This window comes from Dromiciops gliroides, chromosome 2 (assembly GCF_019393635.1).
Source record: "Dromiciops gliroides isolate mDroGli1 chromosome 2, mDroGli1.pri, whole genome shotgun sequence".
Lineage (NCBI taxonomy): Eukaryota > Metazoa > Chordata > Mammalia > Microbiotheria > Microbiotheriidae > Dromiciops > Dromiciops gliroides.
Window position 1 is genome coordinate 649,701,458 of NC_057862.1, and position 18,019 is coordinate 649,719,476.

General features: G+C 43.1%; 2 protein-coding genes across 3 annotated transcripts in view; one reads left to right on the forward strand and one right to left on the reverse strand.

Annotated features, from left to right (window-relative positions):
• Positions 1-1,596: 1,596 nt before the first annotated feature.
• Positions 1,597-18,019, reverse strand: part of LOC122738724 (sulfotransferase 1C3-like) — a 28,345-nt gene continuing 11,922 nt past the window's right edge. For both annotated transcript variants that reach the window (XM_043980665.1, XM_043980664.1), the window contains 5 exons: positions 12,365-12,579; positions 4,662-4,788; positions 2,739-2,833; positions 1,861-2,041; positions 1,597-1,737 (listed from right to left, as the gene is read on the reverse strand). In XM_043980665.1, coding sequence (XP_043836600.1) covers positions 1,622-1,737; positions 1,861-2,041; positions 2,739-2,833; positions 4,662-4,788; positions 12,365-12,579 — 734 coding nt within the window. In that variant the 3' untranslated portion in view covers positions 1,597-1,621. The remainder of the gene's footprint in view (positions 1,738-1,860; positions 2,042-2,738; positions 2,834-4,661; positions 4,789-12,364; positions 12,580-18,019) is intronic.
• Positions 11,490-12,145, forward strand: LOC122738725 (60S ribosomal protein L21-like). The gene has a single exon (XM_043980666.1). It carries the CDS (start codon positions 11,619-11,621, stop codon positions 12,099-12,101), a length of 483 nt encoding a protein of 160 aa, XP_043836601.1. The 5' UTR covers positions 11,490-11,618; the 3' UTR covers positions 12,102-12,145.

The window sequence follows — 18,019 nt, forward strand, 5'->3', positions numbered from 1 at the left end:
AATTCCGTAAGAGGACAAAGAAAATCCTCACCTGATCTTTGTATCAGGCTATGTCGTATTTCTCTTCTGCCCTTTAGCTATTGCTAAATTCCTCTGATAGGTCATCTACAACAAGGCTGCTTCTTCTTTTTTTTTTGGGGGGGGGGGGAGGCAATGAGGGTTAAGTGAGTTGCCCAGGGTCACACAGCTAGTGTCAAGTGTCTGAGGTTACATTTGGACTCAGGTCCTCCTGAATCCAAGGCCAATGCTACAACAGGGCTTCTTTAATGTTTTCCACTCAGGACCCCTTTTCACAGGAGAATTTTTTACACGATCCTGGGTACATAGGTATATTAAACAGGTAAATATAACTTTTTACTATTGCCACATTTTTCATGACCCCCACGTTCGGTTACATGACCCCACATGGGGGGGGTCACAGCTCATAGTTTAAGAAGCTAAGATCTACAATAGGTGCCCCCCACTTTCTCCTTAACCCCTTACCATCTGGCTCCTGACCTTGTCATTTCTCTGACACCGCTCTCTCCAAAGTAACCAATGATGTATTTATTATTTGCTAAAACCAATGTACTTTTCTCAATCCTCAATCTCCTTTGCAGCCTTTGCAGACACTGTTGATCCCTTTCTCCTAGATACTTTCTTCTCTCCAGGTTTTCGGGACACCCTGTTCTCCTCCTACCTCTCTGACCGCTCCTTCTCCGTCTCCTTTGCTGGGGCCTCATCCAGATCCTTCCCTCTGACCACAGGTGTCCCACAAAGCTCTGTCCTGGGACTTCTTCCTCTGTAGTACTTTATTTGGGCGTCTCATCCTTTCCAGCTCTAACCTTTCTGCTGACCTCCAATTTAGAATCTCGAACTGAATGTATATTAGACATCTTGAACTCAATATATCCAAAACAGAACTCAGTTATCTCTTCCCCTAAACTTCCCACATCATCTTTCTAGTCCCTCAGGTTAGCAACCTAGGTATCATCCTCATTAGAGAAAGCCAGTGTGAAGTCATGGAATAGTGTGTATGGGGAACAGCCAATAAGTTAGTATAGCTGGAAGAAAATCTGCATTTATTAAGTACTTACCATGTGCTAAACTCTATAAATATCTCATTTGATCCTCACAAGAACCCTAGGTTCCCCCCCCCCATAGTTTTTATAATTGAGGAAACTGAGGCAGACAAAGGTTAAATGACTTGTCCAGGGTCACACAGCTAGGGTGTCTAAGGCTGCATTTGAACTCAGGTTTTCCTGATTCCAGGTCCAGCACTCAATGTATAAGTAAACCCACTCTTCCTAGAAGGAAGTGAATTGCCTTCTATGGGTAACTTTCCTTTTGCTAACTATTGAATAACCTATGAATGTCTCATTTTGTTCCCAAACTAGCTCTGAACTGGCAGAGGGTTGGCTAGTCTGCCCTCTACACAAGAACGGGAGAGTCTACCATCTCGTTTGCTGCCTTCTGTATACAGTGTATAGATTATCAGTGTAGGGGTGTGTGTGTGTGTGTGTGTGTGTGTGTGTGTGTGTGTGTGTGTGTGTGTGTGTGTGTGTGTGTGTGTAGTAGAGTTGAAGCCGCACTACAATAATCAGCCTGACAACATGAAAGGGTCTGGTTTTTGTTTCCCTGGTCAGTACAGAGACCAGGAGAATTTCGAGGTGAGATTGCCCATCTCTGCCTGGTAGACTTTATTGAACCTGGCATTTTGCTCAGGTGAGAAGAATTCCTTCCAGTTTTCTGTTGTACCTAAAGAGAGAAAAAGGCACCGAGTGAAATGGTGGGAGCAGTAAAGCCCCGTCTCCTTCCTGGGAACTCCCAAGGCAGATGGGTGGGTGTTGGGAACACCTCCCTGGGCGGACCCCTCCTTACCTTTTCTCATAAACTTTCCCACACTGTGGTCAAATATCTCTGGAGGCACCAGGGTAAAGTTGAGCTTGTCATTTTGACTCATGAAGGAAAAACTGCAGTAATGCACGATGCTCTCAAGCTGTTCGGGTTCTAGCTGCTGGCCCAGGAATTTGCACAGGTTCTGGATAGCCTGGTGAGGTTCCTTGGAAACAGGGCGCAGAGATGAGGCTGAGGCATCACAGCCCCCTAACCTCCCCATGGTCCCCGGGGGAGGCAGCTCCGGAATCTTTGCTGCTCCTGGGAGAGGAGTGTGAAGAAAGCAGCCTGGGGGCCTCTGGGGGCAAGCTTGGCAAACAGGGACCAGGTCTGGGGATAGGGAAGTGGGTCCTCACTCCCTATTCCAACTGGTGTGCATGTTTGCTTAGGAATGTATGTATATGTATGGAGGGCAGCTAGGTGGCACAGTGGATAAAGCACCGGCCCTGGATTCAGGAGGACCTGAGTTCAAATCCAGCTTCAGACACTTGACATTTACTACTTGTGTGACCCTGGGCAAGTCACTTAATCCTCATTGCCCAGCAAAGAAAAAAAGTCCTATAGAAGTGTAGCTATATAGCTTGAAGGAATCTTCAAGCCATTAAACCCATTAAGTCCAACTCCTTTATTTGAAAAAAAAAAAAGAGCCTGTGAGCCCTCACGGACAGCTCTTGCTGGGGGAAATGCTGAAGGCCAAAGTCAGGGAACCCTTGCCCCTCTCATCTCTAACCTCAGCATTACCAAAGCCAGGATCAGCCTGGGTTGGGGAAAAGGAGACCTTTGAGAATCCTGGGTGAAGGGGTTATGGGATCTGGCACTGAAAACTGAGCACAGGGAAGTGTGGTGGAGAAATAGTGGCCTACCTGGGACAGTTCTTCATAGGTGATCAGAAAGAAATTCAGTTCTTCCTGGACACCTAGCCAGCCCTTTGTGTGGTCAAACCAAGAACCAAAACTCACTGTGGGAGAGAAAGCAGAGAGAGTGTTGAGAGCATGCTCCCAAGCCATGACCAGCAGCTTCTCAGCTCTGATGGGGAGGCTTTCCAGCCCGTGGCTAGCGTAGGGCTCTTCTAGAAGTCAGGGAGGCATCTGTCTTGGGCCCAGAGGAAGAACACATATTATTTGATCTTTCTGAAATCACCCAACCTTAGAAAACTTCTTAATGCCCTGGCACTTTCATCTGAAAATGAAGAGTAAAGAGGGGAAGAAGCATTTATATAGTTGCCTGCTATGTGCCAAGCACCGTACCAACTGCTTTGCAAAAATTATCTCATTTGATCCTTACAACAACTGGGCGAGGTTAAGTGCTGTTACTGTACCCATTTTATAGACGAGGGAACTGTGGCAAACAGAATGTAACTGACCTGTCCAAGGCCACACAGACGCCAACCTTCTCCTAAATGTATCCCTTCCAATTATGATCTTTACTTACTGTGTGACCCTGGGTAAGTCACTTAACCCTCATTGCCCCCCCCCCCCCGAAAAAAAAAAAGATCTTTAGAAGGGTCACTGGACAAGGTCAGTTTCCTCATCCTCTTTGATGTTTTTATCTGTGGCTCTGCTCACATCCCATGACAGTCTTATCTCATTTGGCTGGCCCATTAATGGTACCTTAGACCAAAGGTCTACCACATGGTGTGCAACACTCCCAAGTAGGACCTGAACTAGATTAAAATATATTAGAAAAGTTTAAAAAAATAAAAAATAAAAATATAACAAAACACAGATAATATTACTTTTTTTTTCTTTGGTGTGAGGCAATATGGGTTAAGTGACTTGCCCAGAGTCACACAGCTAGTAAGTGTTAAGTGTCTGAGGCTGGATTTGAACTGAGGTCTTCCTGAATCCAGGGCCAGTGCTGTATCCACTGTTCCACCCAGCTGCCCCAATAATATTACATTTAAAAACTACATCAATATGCAGCCTGGAAGGATCCTTCTGTGTGGGTCAGCAGCCCCGATTTCTGAGTTCGACACCATCATCTTAGACATAAGTCTGCCATCTTTCCCTACTTCAAACAGGGCAGACAGGGAAGGGCATTCTTGGAAGAAGCTCATGGGTCCCCCCACCAGCCATTCTACTGCTCTTGTCCCATCAATGTCACTGGTCCCTTGGGAATGAGCACCTTGAGTATGGGATATGCCCCCAAACAACCCCCATCCCAGGGTCTTAAATGCCCCTCCCAACCTGAAGGTTAACCTTGCCACTGATAAAATCATAGAGGGGCAGCTAGGTGGCAGAGTGGATAAAGCACCAGCCCCGGATTCAGGAGGACCTGAGTTCAAATCCAACCTCAAACACTTGACACTTACTAGTTGTGTGACCCTGGGCAAGTCACTTAAACCTCATTGCCACTACCACGACCCCCAAAAAAGAAAGAAATCATAGAAGGGATCTCAGAAGGCCCTAGAATGGAATAAGGAATCCCTTCTAAATAAATTCAGGGTCTACTTGAAGTCTTCCAGTGCTGGAAAATGTGCTTCTACTTGGAGGGTGAAGTCCTCAATACCAGAAGGAGCACATTCTATTTTTGGACAGCTCTAATTAGCGAGATTAGACATTAGAAATCTTTTTTGCATTACTTCACATGTATAATGGGTATCATATCTCGACTTCTCAGTGGTGGTGGGAAGGAGGGAGGGAGAGGATTCAGGATAGAAAATTAAAATGAGAACAATCAACCAAACATAAGAAATTGGGACTACCCTCAAAATAGAGCTCACAACCAGGTCAGACTTTCCTACCTATCTGTTCTGTCCACACCACCCAGGGTCCCCATTGAATGACCTTTGCCCTCCAGGAACTGGTCAAAGAAGGCTTCAAAGGAATCAATATCTGGCAGAAACTTGGAGAACTTGTGGAAATGATAATAAGAGACCAAGACATCCTTTGGGTTCCGTATCATGTACACCACCTAAGGAGAAAGCAAATGAAGATAGGGTAGGCACAATCTCAAGCTTCTATCCCCATTTACTTGTCTCCCACTTCTATCCCACTTCCTGTGCTCATACAGAATCATGGAATTCAAGATGATTTAGGCTGAGTGAATCTTAGAGATCACCTATGCAAAGAATCAAAGGATAAGGAAAGGTTAGAAGAGACCTTAGGAGTCATAGAGTCCAAGCCCCTTATTTTATAGAAAGTGAATTCTAGGGGCAGCTAGGTGGCACAGTGCATAGAACACTGGTCCTGGAGTCAGGAGGACCTGCGTTCAAATCCGGCCCCAGACACTTACCATTTACTAGCTGTGTGACCCTGGGCAAGTCACTTAACCCCAATTGCCTCACCAAAAAAAAAAAAGTGAATTCTAGAGAAAGATGTGATAGAGCTGTAACTAGGATGGGTCAGCTGATGCTTTGTTCCAGGGCACTGAACTGTAAAGGGTGCTGACAGCACCAGTACTACTTTGGCATACAGAAATGATTGAGTCTATTTTATTTTATTATTATCAATTTTTTTTTTTTTGCGCGGCAATGGGGGTTAAATGACTTGCCCAGGGTCACACAGCTAGTAAGTGTCAAGTGTCTGAGGCCGGATTTGAACTCAGGTACTCCTGAATCCAGAGCCGGCGCTTTATCCACTGCACCACCTAGCTGCCCCTCAGAAATGATTGAGTCTAGCGCTTAGCAAGAAGAATTCTTTATAAAATAGGAAACTTCTAGATGCCCTCTGTGTCCCCAACTCCTAACAATGGCAGGACTAAGATGAGCTCCCTTTGGCCTGCTCTGTCCTGCATTAGTGGCTTCCCCAGCATCAGCCTGAGGAGGTCTCAGGTTCCCTGTCCGTGGGGACTGTGTCCTGGGGTCTCTGTCTCTACCTCGGGGTGGGGGGTTTCATATTTGTGGGTTGTTGTTGTTTGTTTTTTTTTGTTGTTAAATTTTCTTTATTTCACGATCACTACAAAAAACATCCAAATAATGCCATAGGAGAATGCCCAGAACAGCAAAACTCACAGAAGAATGTGCTGAAATCATCTTCTAACCAAGAACGGCTTAGAAGGTCAGAAGGAGGGAGCTGCTGTGCTGATACAGGAGTTGGGCCCAACCCCACAGTCACCCTGACACAGATCCAGTCCCAGGAAGGCCTCACCAGAGAAGCAGATCCTCAGAGCCTCTGAATCAGCTGAAGCCCCAAGTGTCATCTGGAACTAAGCTCACAGTCTGGTGAGTGGGCTGAGCCCTGGGCAGGAGAGAGACTACAGGGGTCTATGCTGGTGCTAAGGCAGAACTTGGATTTTACACCCCTACTGAGAACCAGGAGCTAACAACCACAACGCACAAGAGTGGTTGATTGGCAAGTTGGTCTGGGGTCATCTAGGACCAGGAAACAGGCCAGGCGAGGGAAGAACCTGATTCTCCTTAAATCATGCCACCTGGGACTTCTTAAGCTCAGGATACTGCAGCCTGGAAACAGTGCCCCACTTTAAGGAGCTAAAAGTCTAATAAAAGGAAGGCAAGATGAGCCAACAGAGAAAGGTGAAGACAATAGAAAGTATCTTCAGTAACAAGGAAGATCAAGGGGCACCCTCAGAGGAAGATATCAACATCAGGGCCCCTATATCTAAAGCTTCCAAGAAAAATACGAATTGGTCTCAGGCTATAGAGGTGCTCAAAAAGGACTTTGAAGATAAAATTAGAGAGGTAGAGGAAAAAATGGAAAGAGAAATGAGGGTGATGCAGGAAAGACATGAGAAAAAAGTCAACAGCTTGAAAAGTCAAATGGAAAAGGAGGTACAAAAGCTCTCTGATGAAAATAATTGCCTAAGAATTAGGATTGAACAAATGGAAGCCAGTGACTTTATGAGAAACCAAGACACAATAAAGCAAATCCAAATGAATAAAAAAAGAGGGCAATGTGAAATATCTTCTGGGGAAAACTGCCGACCTGGAAAATAGGTCTAGGAGAGATAATTTGAAAATGCTTGGTCTACCTGAAAACCATGATCAAGGAAAGAGCTTAGACACCATCTTCCAAGATATTCTCAGGGAAAATTGCCCTGAAATTCTAGAAGCAGAAGCTAAAATAGAAATTGAAAGAATCCACCGATCACCTCCAGAAAGAGATCCCCAAAAGAAAACTCCTAGGAATATTATAGCCAAATTTCAGAGCTCTCAGGTCAAGGAGAAAATATTGCAAGCTGCCAAAAAGAAAGAATTCAAGTACTGTGGAGCCCCAGTCAGGATAGCACAAGATCTAGCAGCTTCTACATTAAAGGACTGGAGGGCATGGAATATGATATTCCAGAGGCCAAAGGAAATGGGATTACAACCAAGAATCACCTACCCAGCAAAACTCAGCATAATCTTTCAGCAGAAAAAATGGGACTTTAATGAAAAAGAAGACTTTCAGATATTTGTGATGAAAAGACCTGAACTAAATGGCAAATCTGACATTCAAATACAGGAGCCTAGAGAACCATAAAAAAAAAAAATTGGAGCTGGGGGACATACCTGGGGTCGTACTGTCTTGTGTCTGAGGCCAGGTTTTGGCTGGGATCCCCCTGGGTCCAGGGGTGATGATTTGTCCACTGTGTCACTTAGCTAGATGATAACATCTTTAGGGTTAAATTGAGGGGTGAAGGGAATTCATTGGGGGAGGGGGAAGGGCAGAAGCAAAATCCTACATGAAAGTAATAGGAAAAGGCTTATGGAGTGGGAGAAGAGATGGGAGAGGAGCAGGGCAGTAAATGAATTTTACACTCATCAGAAAAGGCTCAAAGATCTTAAACTCATCAGAGCTGCCTCAAGGAGGGACTAATAGACACACCCAACTGGGTGGAGTAATCTATTTAATCTGGGCAGTAAATGAGCCTAACACTCATTAAAATTGGCTCAAGGAGGGACTAATGTACACACTCAGTTGGGTGGAGTAATCTCTATAACCCTGCAGGAAAATAGGAGGGGAAGGGGATAAAGAGAGAGGGGCAAAAGAAGGAAGGGCAGAGTGGGGGAGGGGACAGACAGAAGCAAATCCCTTTTGAAGAATGATAGGATGAAAGAAGATGGATAATAGAATAAATATCATGGGGAAGGGAATAGGATGGAAGGGAAACAGATAACAATAGTAATCATGAAAAAGAGAAAAGGGGGAAAAATTGTAAAAAAAATATTTATAGCAATTCTTGGTGGAGGCTAAGAATTGAGAATCAAGGGAATGTCCATCAATTGAGGAATGATGGAAAAAGGTGTGTTATATGATTGTAGTGGAATGTGAACGACTTAGATATTTTTAGCAATACAATGATCCAAGATAATCTGAAAGGACTCATGATGAAACATCCTATCTATCCACCTCCAGAAAAAGAATTGATATTATCTGAATACAAACTGAAGCATAATTAAAAAAAAATTTTCTTTATTTCAACTAATGATTGATTTGCAGAACTGTTGCTGATCGCTGTTGGTGGAGGGATTTTCTTTTAAAATATAATGTTTTATTTCTCCCCCAATTACATTGTTGTTGTTGTTTTTCAGTTTTCAACATTCATTTTATTCTTAAATTTTTATGTTTGTTTTGTTTTTGCAGGAATTAGGGTTAAGTGACTTGCCCAGGGTCACACAGCTAGTAAGTGTCCAGTGTCTGAGGCCGGATTTGAACTCAGGCACTCCTGACTCCAGGGCCGGTGCTCTATCCCCTGCGCCACCTAGCTGCACCCCCCCCCCCACACTCTTCAATCCAGTGACACGGGCCTTCTGGCTGTCCCTTGTTTCTGGAATGCTCTCCTTCCTTCTGACTACAGGAAGCCCTCCCCAACCCCTCAACTCCAGTGTCTTTCCTCTGGTAATTATTTCTTACTTATCCTGTATATAGTATTTGTATAATTTTTGCTTGCATGTTGTTTTCCCCATTGGATTATAAAATCCTTGAGGGTAGGGACTGTCTTTGTCCCCCTTTTTGTATGCCCAGCAGTACCTGGCACATAATGGGTGTTTAATAACTGTTGATTGATTGATTGAGCTGAGTTTGAGGAAAATCAGGAGGGGGAGGCTAAGTGGCGCAGTGGATAGAGCACCAGCCCTGGATTCAGGAGGACCTGAGTTCAAATGTGGCCTCAGACACTTGACACTTACTAGCTGTGTGACCCTGGGCAAGTCATTTAACCCCCACTGCCCCGCAAAAACAAACAAACAAAAAAAACAAAATGAAAATCAGGAGACAGAGTATTCCAGGCCTGTGTGATGGCCAGCAAAAAAGGAAAGAGATTCATGATAAGGAGTAGGATCCCACAGTCAAGAGACTAGTGTAATTGAATCACAGAGTCCTTGAAGGGGAGGTCAGTGTAAAAAGCCAGGACAGGCGGCAACAGAGGATTTTATATTTGTTCCTGGAGGTAATGAGGAGTTTATTGAGTGTGTGTGTGGCAGGGGAGGTAGGATAACACGGTCACACCTGTACTTTAGGAAGATTTAGGAAGTTGGGTAGAGGACAGGTCTCTAGTGAGGAGAGATTTGCTCTAGCCTTGAAATTCTGTTCTGAAACACAAATCCTTTCATAGCATCTTAGCTCCAGGCCTGGATTAGACCCGAGAGAACATCTACTTCAACCCCTTCATTTTATAGATTAAGTGGTCGGGGTCTTAATCCCACATGCAATGTTTCTTCATGTGGAAAGTGTTTTGCTACTGCCGACTCCTGAAGGCAGGGGAGATGATTCACACTCAGGACTAGAAGACTAAAGAGGAGTTTGGGTACTGACAGTTCTTTTGGCATGGGGAATGTTGTATTTCTGGAAGGGATACCACATTCACTCCCTTCTGCTGACTGCTGGCTCTGGTCCTGAAAAAATCACCTCATGCTTCTCTTCAGCCTACCAAAGGATCACAGTTTCAGAGCTAGAAGGGGATTGTAGGGGCCATCCGGTACCAACATGTCATTTTACAGATGGAGAAATAGAGGGACAGAAAAGTGAAGTGACTTGCCCAAGGTCACAGTGTCAAAGATGAGATTTGAACTCATTTTCCACCTGATTCCAAGTCCAGTGCTCCTTCCATCATACAATGCTGCTGCCTGTCAACCAGCTTGTCATATTCCACCCACATGTTTGGTTTCCTCTACCCTGACTGTAAACTCCCATTCCTCACATTCCTATAACTAGGTCCAAGGATTTGGCTAACTTTGATTCTAACTTAGGCCCCTGGCATCCTGGACCTGAAGATGCTACACCGGCTCCCTGCCTACTCTCATACATATACATACACACATGTACATATTATTCACGTACACATATACATTACATTAACACACATATGTTAATACACATCACACAAATATACATCCTATCTACACACATTTACATGATATTTATATATCTATGCATGAATTATAGATCTCACATACATACATGTATGTGTCTTGTGTGTGTATGTGTTATGCATATGTATATTTCTATATGTATATGTATATATTTTATTCTGAACGTGTTCAACACCAAATAAATGGGCATTTCCTCATACACAGCAGCACAGAAAAAATGGACTGTACTTGAGATGGCAGGTCTCTGTTGCATTAGACTTGTTTTTCTTTCTAAGCATATAATAAACTCAACAAGTAGCTTCCAAAGTTCTCCTGTTTTTCTCTGCTTCCTTTTGGCTTCCTTCTATTCTTTTCTCTGGAAAAAAAAAAAGGGCAGCTGGTGGCACAGTGGAAAAAGCACAGGTCCTGGATTCAGGAGGACCTGAGTTCAAATCCGGCCTCAGACCACTTGATACTTACTAGCTGTGTGACCCTGGGCAAGTTTCGTAACCCTCAGTGCCCCACCAAAAAAAAAAAAAAAGATGCTTCAATACCCTTTGACCCAGCGATACCACTACTAGGTTTGTATCCCAAAGAGATCATAAAAATGGGTAAAGGAGGGGCAGCTAGGTGGCGCAGTGGATAGAGCACTAGCCCTGGAGTCAGGAGGACCTGAGTTCAAATCCAGCCTCAGACACTTAACACTTACTAGCTGTGTGACCCTGGGCAAGTCACTTAACCCCAATTGCCTCACTTTAAAAAAAAATGGGTAAAGGACCCACGTGCACAAAAATATTTATGGCAGCTCTCTTTGTGGTGGCAAAGAATTGGAAATTTGGGGGATCACCATCAATTGGGGAATGGCTGAACAAGTTGTGGTATGATTGTAATGGAATACTATTGTGCTATAAGAAATGATAAGCGCAGACAAATTTCAGAAAACCTTGGAAAGACTTAAGTGGACTGATGCTGAGTGAAGTGAGCAGAACCAGAACACTGTACATAGAAACAGCAACATTGTATGATGATCAACTGTGATAGACTTAGCTCTCCTTAGCAATACAATGATCCAAGATAATTCCAAAGCAATGATGATGGAAAATGCTCTCCACATCCAGAAAAAAGAACTGTGGAATCTGGATGCAGATTGAATTGTTTTGACCTTTTTTTTTTTTTTAAGGTCTTTCCCTTTTGTTCTGATTCTTCTTTCACAACATGACTAATGCAGAAATAAGCTTAATGTGATTGTACATATATATATATAACCTATATCAGATTGCTTTCTGTCTTGGGGAGGGGGGTGGGAAGAGAGAAAGGGAGAAAAATTTGGAACTCAAAATCTTATAAAAATGAATGTTGGGTTTGGTGGAAAAGAAGGTGGGCCCAAGAAGACGGGTTTAGGGGGAAGCCTTCTCAGGCCCCTTTGAAAGGCCCCCTCCCGGGCTGTCTCGACAATATCCAAACACGAATTTTTATTCGCCCACGGCCTTTTGTGTATCAGTGAGTTGCCAAAATGACGAACACAAAAGGGAAAAGGAGAGGAACACGTTACATGTTTTCTAGGCCCTTTAGAAAACATGGTGTTGTCCCTTTGGCTACGTATATGCAGATATACAAGAAAGGTGATATTGTAGATATCAAGGGTATGGGCACAGTTCAGCAAGGAATGCCCCACAAATGTTACCATGGCAAGACCGGACGGGTCTATAATGTTACTCAACATTCTGTAGGCATTGTTGTAAACAAACAGGTTAAGGGCAAGATTCTAGCCAAGAGCATTAATGTGCGTATTGAGCATATTAAGCATTCTAAGAGCAGAGATAGCTTCCTGAAGAGGGTAAAAGAAAATGACCAGAAGAAGAAGGAAACCAAAGAAAAAGGCACCTGGGTTCAACTGAAACGTCAGCTTGCTCCACCCAGAGAAGCACACTTTGTGAGGACCAATGGCAAGGAACCGGAGCTGTTGGAACCAATCCCCTACGAATTCATGGCCTAAATGACTAAAAAACATAATAAAAAGATTCTTGGATTATGAAAAAATGAATGTTGAAAACTTTATACATGTAACTGGAAAAAAATTACTATTAAGATTGAAAAAAAAAGATGCTTCAATGGGCTTCTTTTCTTTTCTTTTCTTTTTGTTTTTCCTGGTTGATCTATATTTCCCCTCACCCTCCTACCTACTTGTTTTCCTGGGGGGTTTTTTTTTGGAAAAAAAAAAGACAAAGCCTCTGGGACTAATCTCCCGTACTCACTTACTCGAACCTTGGAGTTCTTCAGGTTATGTATCAGTAATTTAGAAGGTAAGTGAGTGGTGAAGAGGCGTGGTTTGGATGCATTGTTCTGGGCCAAAAATTCCCAAAGGTGTACTTGCTCAATCCAGGGGGCCCGCTCCCAGGTAGGTTTGGTGATGGTGTTCTGAATGTCCTCTTTGTTGAGGATGAGGCTCAGGATTTGCTGAGTCCAGACCGTACCTGGAAGAGAAAAAAAAAAGGGGAGTGGTTTTAAAGGCCAAGATGTGGGGTACGAGGATAGGGGTCACAAATTCCCCCATTTTTCATTCGACAGGAGTTAGTAACCACTGCCTCTTTAGCTTGTCACCCAAGCACAATTCTCTCTCTTTTTTTTTTTTTGCGGGGCAATGGGGGTTAAGTGACTTGCCCAGGGTCACACAGCTAGTTAAGTGTCAAGTGTCTGAGGTCGGATTTGAACTCAGGTACTCCTGACTCCAGGGCCAGTGCTTTATCCACAGCGCCACCTAGCCGCCCCAAACATAATTCTAATGGAGGCAAAGTTAGCCATCAACACATCTCTATTTATTCCCTCTTCAGAGTCTTCTGCCCAAAGTGTCTCCTGTCCCCTAGCTGCCCAGGGTCCTGATCCCAGTGTCCCATTCAGGCCTGTGTTCTCCAAATAACACCAATGCTTCAGGTCAAAACAAAAGAAAATGGGTTTTTTATTAGGGGAAGACCAGAGATTTAACAAATAGTACCTTTGGGTATGGAGCAGCCATAGTGGAGAGAGCACCAGACCTGGAGTCAGGAAGACTCATATTCATGAATTCAAATCTGGCTTCAGATACACATTAGCTGTGTGATCCTGGGGCAGGTCAATTAATCCTATTTGCCTCAATTTTCTCATCTGTAAAATGAGCTAGAGAAGGAAATGGCAAACCCCTCCATAGCTTTACCAAGAAAACCCCAAATAAGGTCATAGAGAGTCAACAAGGGAAAAAAAAAAACCTTAAAAAAAAAAGTGTTGGGGGCAGCTAGATGGCGCAGTGGTTAAAGCACCGGCCCTGGACTCAGGAGTACCTGAGTTCAAATCCGGCCTCAGACACTTGACACTTACTAGCTGTGTGACCCTGGGCAAGTCACTTAACCCCCATTGCCTAAAAAAATAAATAAAAAAATAAATAAATAAAGTGTCAACAGGAAAAAAAACCAAGAGTCAACAGGGTGGAAAAGTAACTTAATTTAACAACTCTGGTGTAGATAATAAGGCCCACTTGGTAATTCCCTACCTTTACCTGATAGGACAGGACCCATCAAGGAGCACCAAGGGTCTTCTCCATTTAAAGTATCCATTTCCGTTTAATAAATTACTCAAATAGGATTTTCTGTAAGATGTCTATGGGAAGATTGATTCCTGGAGATGAGTGGTCTAGTAGGAAGTGGATAGAGATATGGCTATTCATCTTTCAGGAATGTTCATCTAAAAGTAGATAGTTAAATATCTTGATTTTCTTTATATTCTATAAATGTTACCTAAAATTTTCTTGGAGCAGAGACTATTGAAAGCATGAGGTAACATTGCCATTTGGACATCTTTTCTAAATCAGAAATGAGCTGGAATTAGATTAATCTTAAATTAAATAATCTAATAAGATTAATCTTATATTAAAATGGTCTCTGGCAGACTGGTGTTGAAACAGAGTGCAGTATTATTTTTTTTCTTTAATAGTATGAAGAAGGATCATGGATGATTAAAAGCAGTATCTTCTCATAAAACACAGAGAAGCAATGAAGAGCAAAATCACTTGAAAGAAAAGTTTGGCAAGATAGCCACCTAAACAAAGTGATCCCACAAGAATTCAAGGATGAGAACAAAGGAGAATGATAAACAGCGGAAAAATGGAGATTTGCAAAAATGTCACTATTTTGTTGTTGTTTTCAGTGGTGTCCCACTTTCCATGACCCCTCTTTGCCAATTTTGGGTCTTCTTTTTTTTTTTTTTAGTGAGGTAATTGGGTTTAAGTGACTTGCCCAGGGTCACACAGCTAGTAAGTGTTAAGTGTCTGAGGCCAGATTTGAACTCAGGTACTCCTGACTCTAGGGCCGGTGCTCTATCCACTGCACCATCTAGCTGCCCCAATTTGGGGTCTTCTTGCAAAGATACTGGAGTGGTTTGCTTTCCTTCTCCAGTTCATTTTACAGATGAGGAAACTGAGGCAAACAGTTAAGTCACTTGCTCAGGGTCACACAGCTAGTAAGTGTCTGAGGCCAGATTTGAACTCAGGAAGAGGAGTCTTCCTAACTTCAGGCCTGTCAGTCTATCCCAAACAAACTGTATCCTCCATCTAGTATAGTGGAACTGCCATATGTGTACCTTTACCATCAGAGTTCCATATGTACCTATAGGAGAGGAAGAAATGACATTAAAAGGAATAAATATCAGAAAAAGAGTTGGATTGGGCCAAGTGTATACAGAGATCTATGCTAGAGGGGCCACAATTATGAGGGCATTGAGCGATTGATATACAAGGTGTCCTGAGGAAGGGAGGATATCAAAGCCATGGGAAAAATCTCAGATCTTATTAATAGGGAAAAGGAAGGAAATAAACATTTATATGACACCTACCATGTGCCAGGCACTACTCTAAGTGCTTTACCAATATCTCATTTGATAGATAAAGCACCGGTCCTGGATTCAGGAGGACCTGAGTTCAAATCTGGCCTCAGACACTTGATGCTTACTAGCTGTGTGACCCTGGGCAACCCTCTTTCCCCCACAAAAAAACCCCACCAAAAAATACATATCTCATTTGATCCTCACAACAACTCTGAGAGGTAGGTACTATTATTATCCCCATTTTCAGTTGAGGAAACTGAGGCAAAAAGAGGTTAAGTGACCTGCCTAGGGCCTCACAGCTAATAAGTGTCTGAAGCTGGATTTAAACTCAGATCCTCCTGATTCCAGGCACAGCACTGTATCCACTTAATAACTTTAAAGTTACTTTTTTTTTTGGGTGAGGCAATTGGGGTAAAGTGACTTGCCCAGGGTCACACAGCTAGTAAGTGTTAAGTGTCTGAGGCTGGATTTGAACTCAGGTTCTCCTGAATCCAGGGCTGGTGCTCTATCCACTGCACCACCTAGCTGCCCCTTACTTAATAACTTTAAAAAAAGGTGGCGGGGCAGCTAGGTGGCATAGTGGATAAAGCACCAGCCCTGGATTCAGGAGGACCTGAGTTCAAAACCTGGCCTCAGACACTTGACACTTAACTAGCTGTGTGACCCTGGGCAAGTCACTTAACCCCAACCGCCTCACACACACACAAAAAGTGACAGAAAAACATCATTAATTCCCCATCTATATGCCTACTCTCCCATCTATACAAAATCTTTATGACCATCATCTATATGTCAATCAAGGATATCCTTGATGAAAGTATTAACAAGGAGCAAGCGGGCTCTTACAATTCATATTCAACAATGGACCACATATTTATCTTCTCACAATTAACTGAATGAGGGAGCGAATATGAGATGCCATTGTGTTTCTCATTTGATTATGAAAAAGCATTTGGTTCAGTAGAACATAACCCTGATCTGACTGCCCTCTTACAACAAAATGATTTGCATCCACATATCAACTCATGATTCCTAGGATCAGATAACAACAGAAAAAACCCTACTCAATTATGCTCTACCAATAAACATTGGCTTTTTTACTTTATTTTTCTTGGGGTTGTTTTTTCGGGTCTTTGTTTTCTTCACAATGTGATTTATACGAAATATGTTTTGCATGACTGACCATACATAACCTGTTGCAAATTGCTTGCCTTCTCAATGAGGGCAGAGGGGGAGGGAGAGAATTTGGAACTCGATGTTTATTTGTTTTTCTGATAAAAGTATTTTATTTTTTTTCCAGTTACATGTAAAGGAACTCAATGGTTTTTTTTAGGGTTGTTTTTTTTTTTTTTGGCAGGGCAATGAGGGTTAAGTGACTTGCCCAAGGTCACACAACTAGTAAGTGTCAAGTGTCTGAGGCTGGATTTGAACTTAGGTCCTCCTGAATCCAAGGCCGGTGCTTTATCCATTGAGCCACCTAGCTGCCCCTTCAATTTTTTTTTTAAAGACTGTTAATTTTTACATTTAATTAGAAAAATAAAATATAAAAATTTTTTGAAAAATCAACTCATTTTAAAAGCAAGAGAACAAACAAATATTGAATGAGGTATGAGAGAGGGAGATGTGAGCTTGCCAGAGCTACTTGTCTCTGTGACGAAGGAAATCAGAGCAGAGTTCAGAGGAAGAAGGGATTCTCTTGTAGGTGTTGAGGTCCTCCAGATGCCTGCTTGCAGATAATATTCTACTCATTTTGTTAAGCCTTAGAAGATTGCAGAGATCAAGGGAATCTGGCCTGCCCACCCACACAGAAAAGTACAAGTAGATGAACAAGGTCTTTTGCCAAGATTTCTACAGATTTTGTCTATAGTTATGTATATTTGGGACAGATGGACAATGAACTGGGGGTCCAGTGTTGATCAGAAGGAACACAAGCTGGATTGCTGTTAGAAAACTGCAAAGTTCTCTTGTTGATCCCCATCTTCCCATGAAGACAAAGGTATATCTTTTTTAAATACTAGTGTTCTCTACTAGTGTTTCTATACAAGGTATAGAATCCAACTGTCTATGAAGAATTAAAAATTAGCAGTCAACAAAGAACAATAGAGAGGAGGATGATGGGTGCGAACAGGCTGCCACAGATAACCAATGGGAAATTCCTGAAAGAGTCAACAGGAACTTAAGATGACATCAAGGATTGTGTAATAGGAAGAGCTGATAAGCTAGTCAAGTGGTAGGAATGAGGGATGATAGGTAGACAGCCCAAGTGCCCTCCTAGTATCCTCCCAATGTCAGAAGAAATTGAGGAAGCCCATTGAGTGGATACCCGGTGGCACATTTATTTATTATTATTATTATTATTATTTTTTTTGGTGAGGCAATTGGGGTTAAGTGACTTGCCCAGGGTCACACAGCTAGTAAGTGTCAAGTGTCTGAGGCCAGATTTGAACTCAGGTCCTCCTGAATCCAGGGCCAGTACTCTATCCACTGCGCCACCTAGCTGCCCCCCAGTGGCACATTTATACGAGAGCATGGACAAGAATTGCATGGACAAGGACAGGGATGGATGGATTGGGATGGGGTCTGTGACATTGGAAGAGATTAAAATTGAGTGATTTGCCCAGGGTCACACATCTTAGAAGTGGCTGGGGTTGAATCTGAACTCAGGTCTTCCTGATTCTAGGCCCAGGGCTCTATCTACTGTACCATGAAGTCCTAAAGGAGCCCCAAATTGGAGATTTTGAGTCAGAAGAAATGTTATGGCAGAGGGGGATGTGGTAGATCAGGCACTTTTCTGATCCATACCCCCACTTACACCTAGATGATCTCCCATTCTATTAAGCAGCAGGGTTGGAGGGGAGGGGAAACTACGCGGCGTGGTGGATGAAGCACCAGCCCTGGATTCAGGAGGACCTGAGTTCAAATCTGGCCTCAGACACTTGATACTTACTAGCTGTGTGACCCTGATCAAGTCACTTAACCCTCATTGCCCCACAAAAAGGAAAAAAAAAGAAGCAAAGTTGGGTTCAGCTCTGTCCCTAGGATGCTGTGAACTTGGCTTCCCTC